Source organism: Lampetra planeri, chromosome 19 (genome assembly GCF_965212315.1).
Source record: "Lampetra planeri chromosome 19, kcLamPlan1.2.h2, whole genome shotgun sequence".
NCBI classification, from domain to species: domain Eukaryota; kingdom Metazoa; phylum Chordata; class Hyperoartia; order Petromyzontiformes; family Petromyzontidae; genus Lampetra; species Lampetra planeri.
Window position 1 is genome coordinate 10,376,752 of NC_136125.1, and position 13,518 is coordinate 10,390,269.

Below are 13,518 nucleotides of genomic sequence, written 5' to 3' on the forward strand. Positions count from 1 at the left end.
AGTATTACATTTACAGTATCCCCTCATTATTCACGAACTTGCTAACCGTGAATATCGTCTGGAACTCTACACGACTGCATCAGAAGAGAGAGAAAGTGACGAGAGGAGAATGTGATGATATGTTTTAATAAGATAGGCTTTCGTAGGCCAATATCTACTTAATTTGCTAAACGAAGGTATACTGCGCAAATAATTGAAATCATACGTAATAATTTCATACTTTGGTATCGCACCCACCTCCCCCTGTAACATGTTTGTCTATAAGAAAACAGGCTCCATGCGTTGAAGGATATCCCTGTAATTGCGTGAAAATTCATCTACATAAATAACTAGCTTTACTACACGACTTTGCCCGGGACTTGGATTCACCACGCCTGGCCGCCTTTGTCTCCCCAGTGGCGATGTTCACACACCACACCAGTTACTCGTTGGAGGCTGAGCCGACCTAGGAAAGGCCTAGGACCGGTTCAAATAATCCCCACCGGTGGTGGCCGTGAGCGGGAATCGAACTCGGGTCGCCGGGTTCATAGCGCAGCGCGCAAACCACTAATCTACCGCTCCCTACACACACAGGCGCGTGCGTCCACAGGTACACATACACGCGCTTGCTGCAGACACACAACTTTGAGGGTGCGTACGGCAGTGAACGACTGAAATAATAAAGCAAAGCTGCGCGAAGAACGCCTGAGACCTGCAACACATTTGTATGGCACTTTACTCGCGGAGGGTTGGGGGGGGGGTGCGTGACATCAGCATGCGCGGGTGACATGACAGATGTGACGTCACAGCTCACTTGCCGTGCAAAAATGGCAAATTTCAAGTTTGTTGCATATCGGGAAGTACGCAAAATATTCTGAACAGACACACATTCACAAATTTCCCTTTTTTTTAATATATAGAAGACCTTTGTATGTATGTCTGGTCTCAAAAACCTCTCGTGTACTTCCCGACAAGGTAGAAAGCTGAAATTTGGTACGTAGCTTTGAGGACACAACAGGGAAATCTGAAGATCCGAGATTAAATTTTAAGGCCACCAAATCTATTGTTAAGTGCCCCATGAAAATGGTTGTAAATGTCATTCAGAAACAATTCAAAATATAAGGTGTTTTTTCGTTTCAAAGAGCGTTAAACGGCAAATAAAATAACAGCGAGAACAATTGTTCTATCCTTTATTGTTTATTTATTTATTTTGGATTAAAGCCGTTTTCAGTGAACAAATACATATTTTATGATGATCAAATCTAAATAATTCGAAAACGGTTAACGATTGCTTCCCCTCATAGTATTAAGTTCAACAATTGTTCTTTCTAATTAAAACGGAATATCTAAATTGAGCGGTTTCCGATGGGTACGTTTTTAAATATGACGTTGAAGCAAGTTGTCAATTTTTGTTTTGCGGAAAATACTAATTTTTGGAGTAGTTAGTGTCTGGTCGTAGATCAAAATTGTAAGAAAAAAATTATAACAGGTTAATTATGTGTTTTTTTAAAACGATTGCCTAGCGAAGATATGCTTCATGAACTAGTAGAACATAATTTATCTGTGAAGAATCCAGTCTTTAATCACGTCTAGCTTGGCTTCACAATGCTGTTTCAAACGTTACCAAATACCTGCAGTGTTTGGAGGAAACCAGACTAAACAAATACTGCATGAAAAAAAAACCAGCCCATTCAAACTTTCACGTTGTGGGCGTTTCTGAACGTCCAGGGGACCTCCCAGGTACCGAAATAAGCCACAACACCGACCTATGCAGAATGCCTATTGACAATCGAGCGATACCTGCGGTTGAATGTTATCAGCCTCCCTGCACACACACACGCGTCCGAGCTTGTTTGCATAACAATAGCAAAGCCTCGGCACACAGCCGTTGCGTATAGGTGAACAGCGTAGTGTTTATAAAGGGCACGTTATAACCGCAGCTTTGCCGTCGTGTTCAGTTGGAAGTATGCAACAGGAGGACAAGAAGACGATTGGCAGAGACTACGGCGACACCAGGTGAGATTGGGTCCTTTAGTAAGAGGTGTTTTCTGTGTAGGTCGCAGGCTTATCAACGGCTCGTTTAAACGATCTCTAAAGTCGCACAGATTGTTGACGCTAAGTGCTGCTTGCAAACACGAGGATGTGGTAGGGTGATTTCTCGCCCTGGACCGTGCTGCAGGCCACCAGGGTTGGATTTCTGGCGAAGCACCGATGATGGTCAGTCTGATTTATGTAGGTAAAAAATAAAACTAAATGTTATATTCTTAGGTTTTTTCGGTAAAGTCACGTAGGTAAAACATCAAAATTAATGAAAATAAAATAAAATAAAAACAAAAATCACGACGTTTCGGAGGCAACACAAGTCTCCGTCATCAGGTGGGACCGTCACAGCCAGATTAGCTGCATCACTTGATCACTTGATGCAGCTAATCTGGCTGTGACGGTCCCACCTGATGACGGAGACTTGTGTTGCCTCCGAAACGTCGTGATTTTTGTTTTTATTTTATTTTCATTAATTTTGATGTTTTACCTACGTGACTTTACCGAAAAAACCTAAGAATATGATTCCTTGCAGTCACGAAAGCTTCAAATCTAAAACTAAATGTGCCAGTACCCTCTTTAAAGAGGGTTAGCGGCGTGTAGCGCAATGCTCTGTCCTCTGCCGGTCTCGACGAGTTGCGCTCAAATACATGATTTAAGTATGTATGTTGAACTTCTTTCGCGCCGTACGTATCCAACCGTGCTCATCGTGGAGAGATTGACGGCTCGTTGAGAGATTGATTCGACCAGGTGCAATAGTCCTGGCGACACCATCCACTTGCGTGGCGCTCCAAACGTCGTAAGTGCTACGCGCACGGCCACCGATGGTCCCCACTACCGTGATCAGTGCCGGATTATCCTCGTAGCAAAAGTAGCTTCATATGTAGTAGCTACTACATTAGTACTACTACTACATTAGTAGTAGCTACATATGTAGCTACATGTGTAGTAGCTACGGGTCCCGCACTTTCAAGGGCCCCGCGCTAAATGCTTTCAAGCTATCAATTCCGGTTCAGTGATTTTGCACTTGCTTTATTACTATAGTACTATACTGCCTTCAACTTTTACGAACGACTGGGTGTTTAAAGTTAGCGATTTGTCGTATTATCTGGCTGCATAGCAAATGAAAAAATACGATTACTTTACTATGCAAGTAAAAAAAAATTGTGTTTTAATATGTACGTGTGTGTTTTTTTTAATTTAGGGCCCCTTCATAACATATATGCTACGGGCCCCGCACTAGCTTCATCCGGCACCGACTGTGATGTGCGTGTGTTGGGCAACAGCAGCCGCGGCATGCGGAGGCTCCCGCCGGCTCACCTGTCGCAGCCCCCCGGGGTCGTGGATGCGGCGAGTCGGCCCGCGTCGGGTCGAAGCGAGCTCGGGAGAGGAGGGCTCGACAGGGGGAGGCCCTCGCCCGCCAAGAGACGCGGTCGGGTAGGGCCACCCAGCTCGCTCGACTCCCGGCCAGGCACAGACGCGTGCCGCAGAGACAAGGTGACACTGCAATCAGTGACCCCACGCGCGCGCCTTGAACGTGATCTTTTTGATGGTGATGGTCGGGGTGGCCGGGGCTGGTTGGGTGGGTAGGGGAGAGCCAAAATAATAAGAAGGGGTCTTTTTTTCTAATCGATTTCGGTAAAATTTCACGATTCGCAATGCGCGTGAATAGAAGATGGTGCTCCTTAATAAACAACCTTACCTAGGGTTCAGGAGCCGTAGGTAACGTTGCCACGAGGCAAGAGTCGGTGGGTCATTGTTATCACGACCAACAATCTACTCAATCTTGACTTAAAGCTTTCGTGACTGCAGGAATACATACTCTATGTGTCTTTCGGTAAAGCCACGTAGATAGAAAATAATAAAAAAAATCACGACGTTTCGATCGCAACACAAGCAATCGCTTTATCGAAAGACCCATATAATAACAATCTACGACATGCTGAATGGAGGCATTTCCCAGTTGTCATCTCTCACGGATCTGCAATGTAACAAACAAATCTAGCACCTGCACACGAGCTGACTGCATGGCTCCATCCATTCGCTGGGCATCTTCAGACGTGATCCACTCCTTTGCCACTCTGCCACGAGCGTATGCTGCGTGTTTATATGTTTGTATATATGAACGTTGTACGTAAAAGTAATGTAAATACAGCCACATTGACTTTGATTTAAAAATAAATCAGAACATTGAGAAGTGCAGGATAATTGGCCTGTTCGTGTAATTATAATCCAGGCATTATTGTGGATAACTGTGATTTAACGCTTAATGCAAGAGTTTATCGATTATGCAAACGTGTTAAGCTAGTCTGCTCTGCGAGGTGGATACGAGATTTCAGTACAGCACGTGGGTTCATGAGCCCATCTGTACGGACCTTTGAGAGTGACTGCCTGGCATGGGTGATGGGTTTTCTCCACATTCTCCCGTTTCCTCCCGAGCACAAAACGTTGCAAAAAAAAAGCAATTTCATTTCAACAATTAATCTTCTACTGCATCGCTATTATTTTTAAGCCAATGAACAAATTCTATACATTCTAGATTTGAAGTTTTCGTGACTGCAAGGATCCATACTCTTTGGTTTTTCGGTAAAGTCACGTAGGTGAAAATAAAATTCCTGGCCACGGATAACATCACTGGCGAGTTTACCAACTGGCACTGACCAGCGTGGTGAAGTATGGTCAAACAACTCCCATCACCGCCACGACGTAGGGAGGCATTCATCCAGCAGTGAATTGACCAAAGGCTGTAAACTAGTATTCGTAATTGTAAAATGACCAGGAAATGTCGCTCACTAACTCTCTGGGCTAATGATTACGAGGCGCTGATTCTACACCCCATTTATGGTCCAACTGAGACCACGTTCACTCCGTACAATATGGGTTGTTTTTTATCTAATGAATTGTTTAGTTCACCTGCGGCAAAATGAGACTATCCTCGTCTCTTGCGGTTAAACAAAAAATATTTGACATCCTGAGAAGCTTCCTCGATCTCATCCGATCCTGTTCCCATTCTCTCCTCTGCGCACAGCGCCCAATGCTAGAATCCTGGGGCCATATTCAGGTAAGAATAGTTGAGCTGGTGCCCTCTTTGCCTTCCTTAACAGTATTTGTTAGGAGACACCATCACCTAACCCTCTATTTATTTCATACTGCATTCGTTTAAGGGGAATGCCCATATATATCTAGTTACCCCAGTTGCCATGAGGACGCCCCGCATGAATAACACGAAGACATAAATGAATGGATGAATACAAGGATCAACTATACATATCAAAGACGGGAGCTTGGAAATAACCTATTGGGTTGTCCCACACACAACACAAACACACACACAAACACACCGCCACCACTGACAACCGGGCAGCCCCCCCCCCATCTCCGCCCCCCATCAAAGGGCGGCACGGGTCGCTAGCCACCCATGCACATCTGCGTCAGCCCATCACTCATCGCAAATGCTACAGTTGTAGGAGCACAAGACAACCCACCCTCCTTGCCTTGTTTTCACGGGCACATTATTCACAGCCGACCGGGTTGGAAATGCTTTGGATGGTGGCGGGGGGGGGCAGGCTAATCGCAAAACCGGGAGCTTCTCTTTTTTTCCGCCAGTGCCAACAACGTCGGTGGTGAAGCCACTAATCTGTGCACGCTGCAACCACAATGTTTTCTTTTCACTCGCTGAGACCCCGCTGTTGCTTGCCTCCGCAACAGTGTGCGGGCTGCGTGCGGGTAACTTTGGCACGCGCTATGAAAATATCAAGGCCGTGGCGACAATTCAGGCTCGGCGCTTTTGCTTTTGAAGGAAATAAAAAAAATCCTGAGCGTTTGACGTCTTGGGCTATGGGGCATTGCTTTTATTTATTTTTATTCGGAAAACGAGCACACCAGCACCGTGCTTGTAAGGGCTCGACGAGGTTGTATCGTGGCTGCGGCTGTTCTTATTCTTCATCCGTTCTGCATATTAATTCCATTCGAATAATGGTACAAGCGGCAGCCAAGGAATGGAACGCCATCTGGGAGGACGTTCCCAGCGCACGTTCATATTCCCTGAATGATCTGTCAGTTTGTGTACAGGTGCTCGGTTGATTATTGCGTTGCAGGACCGCGAGAGATGGCAGATGACCTGGCGAGGCCTTCATCCAGCAGTAGATTGACCATGGCTGATGATGATGAATAGTATAAGGAGGGAAGCTACAAGTATGCCAAGGAGCAATGGAAAGGAGTATTGGGAAATGTCAGGAGGAAGTTAGAATTAATCGAAAAATAAGAGGGTATTAACGGAGTGAAAACACTTCAATGGAGTTGGGCAGGGCATCTTATTAAATGACGAATGGGCGAGATTAACAATGTAATGGATACCAACAGAGAGAATTGGGAAGAGAAATAAACAGAAAATGGGGCAGTGGGATGAGGTTATAAGAATCGGAGAAGGAGACTGGATGGAGATGGAAAGAGATCATTGGGAGAGGCCTTTGCCCATGCAAAAATGTTTTTGTGCCATGCAGAGATCATGGATGTCAGGCATCCATCTGCTGAATATTTTCTCTGGAAAGCAGTACAGCAAGCAGGTTAATGCACATGCATAGTTTCATTTGTATCTATTAGTTCGTACGCAGCCTTTTTCTGGGCACATGGTTTGCCTACCGATGCGAAACGAATTTTTTCAAATATCCCAAGCAGATCAAGGTCATACGTTCATCAGGATCGACAGTGTGACGCCTCACTCCCACTTCCTGCTTTCGCGAGAACCCGCAGTCGCAAAGTCGACCTGAGATGTGCCTCGCCTCCAGGGTTCCCAACAAGACCCTCCAGAAACAAACTGCGGAGAGCCCTCAGTAGCCCTGTGTACACGAAGGAGAATAAACCTGGATGGTGAATTTGTTTTGAATAAAAAAGAATCCACGTAAAAATATTTAATTCCTCAATGCAGCAAAGCCTTAAACCAATCTCAAGGATAGTAATAGGTTTTTATCCTTTCAACTGGTACAAAAACTGACACCTTTATACAAGGCATCATGTTTGCAATAACCACAACACAAGCAGTCAAAATGCAAACAAAAAAAAGACAGTGCATATCATTATAATGATAATGATATGCACTGTCCTTGAAGTTGATTGGTCCACACCCGAGACAGCTTTTCTTAGAGCCTAGTCTCCATTGGTGCTGGACCAGATGACCAGATGACGCCAAAAACCTATTACTATATTTTGCCACTGGTAAAGGAGGTCTCATAGTGCCAATCTCAAGGAGTTGGGGTGGAGAGGTGGCACCGTGGTTAGCGCACTGCACTCATCAACCCGGCAATCTGCATGTGATTCCCAGCCACGGCTAACAATCAGTGGGGGTGAGTGATGTCTGAACCAGTCCTGGGCTCCTCCCACCCCTTCACCAACCTCCACTGACCAGCGTGGTGAAGTATGGTCAAACAACTCCCATTACTGATACAGCGATGGGAGAGAGGTCTTCATCGAGTAATGGATGACAAAAGGAAGCGCATTGTACATCAAGGTTGTGTTTGACATTATTTCAATGGTTTCATTGAGCTATTTATATATGTGCTGCATGTATGTTGAACTTCTTTCGCACCGTACGTAGCCAACCGCGCTAATCGGAGGTGCGGGGTAAGGACAACAAACTAAACACAAAAAGCAATTCTAAAGAAATGAGTTTTCAATCTGGATGATGATTTGAAAGTGCAAAGCTCCAGTGGCTTCCTACTCGAAAGGAAGATCGTCCCAGACGACGTCAGAAGGACAACTTGAAGCGTGCGATGCAGTGACCGTCTTTGTCCGTTGGCCAGCCAAAGGGCCTCTGCGAGAAGACAGGGGTGGGCGAGAGACATGAAGACCTTGCGCTAATCGGTTTGCTGCAGAGGAAACCTTTGAGTGATTGTGCTCACGCTAGGATGAGAAGGACACATCACACGTGCAGCAAGGGGCACTCCGCGTGCTTAATCGGCTCATTCCTGGGCGCACGACGGCGCTTGCTCGGGCACGCTCTTCGCTTGCCCGAGTTGTATTCGAGAAGGGTCAACGCGTGACAACAACACGGCAACGGTGTGTGGCCAATGCCATTGTCGTGCGCGAGCAAATATACCACCGGAGTTGGGTTCAAACGCTGTGAAATGTATTCAGCAAACGTTTAAAATTACTGTACCGCTCTTGGTTACATGTGACAAAAAAACAAAGGTCCCCCCCCCCCCGTATAGCCTAATAAACTGTTGGGGCAAGTACTGTTAAGCGAGCACTTACGAAGGCCGGAACGGTCCACGAAGGGGTGGGTGGGCCAGCAGCACCACGCCCGACCGCCTTTGTCTCCCCAGTGTCGATGTTTACTATACACCGCACCAGGTACTCATTTGAGGCTGAGTCTACCTGGGGGAGGCCCATGACTGGTTCAAATAATCGTCACTGGTCTTGGCCACGAGCGGGAATCGAACCCGTGTCGCCGGGTTCATAGTGCAGCGCGCTAACCGCTACACCACCGCACGTACCACACGCGCGCACATACAGAGACCTACTAACACCTCAAATGCAACTGTAAACACTGCCTTGGTGTTTGTCTCGCATAGAGCATCTGTGTAAGTGAACACTTGTTTTTTAAATGTTGAAAAATTAGGAGTGGGGTCTTGCATCGATTATTGTGAAGACATTGTAACATGCTGACTTAAAGCTTTCGTGACTGCAGGAATTCATTTTCTTGGGTCTTTCGGTAAATATTCAGCTATTGATACAGCAATCGTGCTGTGACGGTTCCACCTAAAGACGGAAGCTTGTGTTGCCTCCGAAACGTCGTGATTTTTATTTTATTTATTACTTTACTTTTATTAATTTTAATTTTTTACCTACGTGACTTTACCGAAAAAACCTAGGAATATGAATCCTTGCAGTCATGAAAGCTTCAAATCTAGAATCTTTCGGTAAAGTCACGTAGATAGGTTCAAAGGCCCAATAATATTGTAACATTCATTTGTCAATCCACTGCTGGATGAAGGGATACCCATTCCGTGTCGGTCATGGGCATTGTTTTGACCATACTTCACCACGCTGGTCAGTGGGGTTTGGTGAAGGAGGAGGTGCCCTCGACCGGTTAAGATATCTCTTTGCCACTGATATTAGCCGTCGCCGGCAATCAAACTGAGTTCATAGTTCAACGCACTAAACAAATGTCCATTTAACATTGTCAATCTCACAATTTTAGATGTGTAAGAATCACTGGTGTTTATCCATATATGTTGTATCTAATTGGTTCATATGATCCATCTATTCATTACAGGCCGCTACATTGACCACAATGTAAAACATCGGTTATAGTTGTTCCACCGTAACGACAGTGCGTTGACAATGCATAATAATTAGACAGCAAATATGATGAGAAATGCCAAACATTGAGTGTAAAAGTCACCATGACTCTCCAAATGGCAATGCCTAATTTGTACACGGCAATTGGTCATTCGCATGCAATTTGGCTGCACGTGGCATCTAAACGCATCATGATCTCAGCACGCTGTACAACAAAAATAGTGACACGTTCATCATCGGCTAAAGGAGCGCCGTGGTGGCGAGATGTTAACTACCTCGCCTGGTGTACAGGAGGGCGTGGGTTCCATCCCGACCCTGATGCCTGCTGTATATTTGGAGTTTGCATGTTCTCCCCGCAGTCGCGTGGATTTTTCTTCGCATTTTAGAATTATTTATCATCAACATGTGTGTAAAGTATGTGGCTGCTATAAATTTCCCCATGAGAAGCCACTTCGTTGAGCTATCATTTGTGGCCGGGTCGCTTCTGAGAAAAAGCCATGTCTGAGTGGGCCTTACCTGGTAAAATACAAAATATAGATTTTTTTGCTTCGTTAAGAAGGTCTTGCCACATTTACCCAACACCATGAACTACAGTGATGTATTCTTACGAATGTGCATTTTTTGACTTGCTTTAAATGTGTTCTCCTTTCCCCCGACCCCACTTCATTTGTCGTTCATTACCACGCACACACATACACATATACGCACACACACACACACGTGCTGCGGAAACAACATTCCCTCCATCGCTAATATGCACTTCGTGCTTTTAATGACGACTACAGCCTCGCGTCTCATTTCGGTCGGCAGTACGCGCCATTCAAATACTTAGTACTCTGGCTCATCAGCACCGGTACACAACACACACAGGGCTGGAGATGGGAAGGCAATTACTGGGGGAGCTCAGAAATGATTCTTCCCAACCACACGAGATATGAGGAGGGGGAGCTTAGTTCGGTGTGTGGGTCTGTGTGCGTGTCTGTGGGTCTCTGTGCGTGTCTGTGGGTCTCTGTGTGTGTATGTATGTGAGTCTCTGAGCGTGTCTGTGGGTTTCTGTGCGTATCTGTGGGTCTCTCTTTTAGTCTAGGGGTCTATGTGTGAGTCACATAAATAAAAGATTCATCCTTGACTCCTTCCGAAATGCAGTCAGGTTAAACTTTCACTCCCACCACGGCGTTCCGGGGCATTCCGGCCCATTTCCACCACTGCACACGCACACACTACGATATTCTCGGCGTTTTGATAGAAAGATAAAATCAAATGACCTCATGATGAACTTATTTTGAAGTGTAACACCGCGTTATTTTACTGCTTTCCCATGTAAGAGCTGAACTTCATAATGAAGTGCAGGTTAGCGATGTGCGTGCAAAGGAAAGTTTTCGATCAACTATCGCTTAGATCTGCCAGCTATGGCATAGACGCGAACCCTGGCCACGAAAAAACTAAAACTAAAGAAAATCTAAAGAGTGCCAAAAGAAGCTTGGAATTACACAGGCAGAGGATCAGGGCACAAATGCCAATCAGAGACTTTGTAATGAATGATAAAATAAGTGCACTTGGGCAAGACACTTCCTGATAAGGAATGATGGCTTATGGACAAGACTGGTGAATAGCCCAAAGGAGACGATACACCAACGATTACGACTGCTGTGGAGATAATTATAATAACCACGATAATGATGATGTTTATTTACCCCACTAAGTCCAAACTCTTCTCAGGAGAGTCCCACATTGGGGCGGTTGGCCAAGATTAAGTGACGATTTAAAGCTTTCGTGACTGCAGGGATTCATCTTCTTGGTTCTTTCGGTAAAGTCACGTAGAAGGGAAGTAATAAAATAATAAAAAATAAAACATAATTAACAATTATTTAAAATAAAACATAATTGTTTATTATGTTTTATTTTTTTATTATTTTATTACTTCCCTTCTACGTGACTTTATTATGTTTTATTTTTATTTTTTTATTACTTCCCTTCTACGTGACTTTACCGAAAGAACCAAGAAGATGAAGATTGAGTGACTCTACAAGACGAGTGGCAAGCCATGGGGTGAAAGCGGAGAAGCAGGAGGGAACTTCTGCAGAACAGGGGGAGAACGTAGAAACTCGGCACAGACAGGCGAGCGAGTCGGGAGTTGAATGCAGGTGGTTCTTGCTGCGAGGCGAAGATGTTATCGCTGTGCACATTGGAGCGACGAGATGAGTCCACGTGCAGGACATCCATTGTAGCAGCGCAGGACCTGAGGGGAGGCGATGAGTCAAGCAGGGACATTCATCCAGCAGTGGATAGAAAATGAACGGTGCGATCATAATGATGATTAATTGAACACAAAAACGTTTCCAGTCACACGTTACGTGCGTTCACGGTCGGGCATCGGAAGTTATAAGGCTGTAAGACTCTCTTCAGAATAAATGCTGAGTCTGTTCCTAAACGAACTTTTAATATCGTCGTTCTCAAACTGCCTCAGGCTCTTCTTGTTTATTGGCGACTGTAATCAGTGAATCCCTCGGTTCATTAAGATACGATTAAGCAACACACGGCAACCGCCGGGCTTGGCCATTCATCAGTGTCAGCCTTATCTTGGATGAGATATTAAAACACGTCACCCATTTTTTTTTTTGCTAAACGTCGTTTCAACTGCCGTCGCTGACCCGTTGAGAACCGGCAGCGGCAGTGATGGATTGACCAATTCCATTGATTAATTAAGCATGTGCATTCTGACGTCAGGCTGCTTGGTTCAGGGAGATCTTAAGAAGCGCCGGAATGCGCAACGAGGTAACAAAGAGGCATTAATCGTCATCGTGACCGACCACGATCAATAATGTGTTCGTGCATAATAGAGGTTTTTTTTGGGTTAGATCGCGTAAATATATAAATGTGTCGTTAAAACCCGCCACCACCTGACACAGCCAACTAGTAAGTGTTATTTATTAATGTTTTATTTTATTTTATTATTTCCCTTCTACGTGACTTTACCGAAAGAACCAAGAAGATTAATCCCTGCAGTCACGAAAGCTTTAAATCGAAATTTAGTAAGGGGTTGTCGTGTAAACAGAACGTGGCCAATTCGTCACTAGTGCAGCACTAGCCTGTAGTTTATAGTGTAGTGTATAGTGTAGTGTATAGTGTAGGAAACTAGTACAGCACACCGGTGTGTTGGAGAGCCAAGCCACAACATTTACAATCTGAGCACGACATTTCGCCAGTAATTACAACTAGCATCATCAGACGACAGCCTGATTTGTGGTGGCGGGTTTAACGACACATTTATATATTTACGCGATATAACCCGAAAACCCTGTATTATGGATGATATTGGTCGCGAAAGCCTACGTGTTAAAATTTGATCGTGATCAGTAATGCCGGATGGAAGCCTCTCAAGGTCGATGCCACTCCTCAAGGCCCTGCGATGTGATATTCCATCTAGCAGCTGCACACGAGCTGACACCATCGCTCCATCTCCTTGGTGGGTGGTCTCTCAGATGCCTTCCATTCCTCGGCGGCCACTTAATACTGTAATAGAATGATTCTGGACCACGTGCCATCAGCCCTTCTCGTGAAGTGTCCTGCACAATATAGTAATAGGGTTTTACCCTTTCAACTGGTACAAAACTGACACATTTATACAAGGCATCATGTTTGCAATAACCACAACACAAGCAGTTGTACCAGTTGAAAGGGTAAAAACCTATTACTATATTTTGCCACTGGTAAAGGAGGTCTCATAGTGTCCTGCACAAGTCCACTTAACTTTTCTTCACGGTTTGAATTGTGTCATTAGCCTGGGGTATGCTCTCTACTCCACGTGTTCCTTTTTAGGTATCTCAATGTACATTCCAAGCATGCATCTGTACACTGATGCCTTTGAATAACATCAAGACGTATTCATATGTTTCTTATAAATGCCACAAGATACGTAACCCTCGTAACAGTGGGCTGTGAGGTGACCAGGAGATGGCAGTAGAGAAATTACATTTCGAATCTATCTGTGCAGAGCTTTGAGTATTATCCACTCATTCATGGATTTTGTCTGGATTCTCCGGTTTCCCTTGGACTTTCACAAATGTATTACGTTGGCACCAAATGCCAGAGGTGGGACAAAGTCATTGTTATGCAAGTCCAAGTCGAGTCGCAAGTCATCAAATTCATGACTCGAGTCTGACTCGAGTCCAAGTCACATGACTCGAGTCCACACCTCTG

At 45.0% G+C, this 13,518-nt stretch overlaps 1 protein-coding gene across 1 annotated transcript in view; it reads left to right on the forward strand.

The window, feature by feature from the left end:
* Nucleotides 1–1,920: 1,920 nt before the first annotated feature.
* The window catches only part of LOC144724097 (uncharacterized), a 33,231-nt gene continuing 21,633 nt past the window's right edge, over nt 1,921–13,518 (forward strand). The window contains exons 1-3 of the mRNA XM_078602976.1: nt 1,921–1,995; nt 3,306–3,516; nt 10,104–10,171. Of these exons, the coding sequence (XP_078459102.1) occupies nt 1,946–1,995; nt 3,306–3,516; nt 10,104–10,171 (329 nt within the window). The 5' untranslated portion in view covers nt 1,921–1,945. The remainder of the gene's footprint in view (nt 1,996–3,305; nt 3,517–10,103; nt 10,172–13,518) is intronic.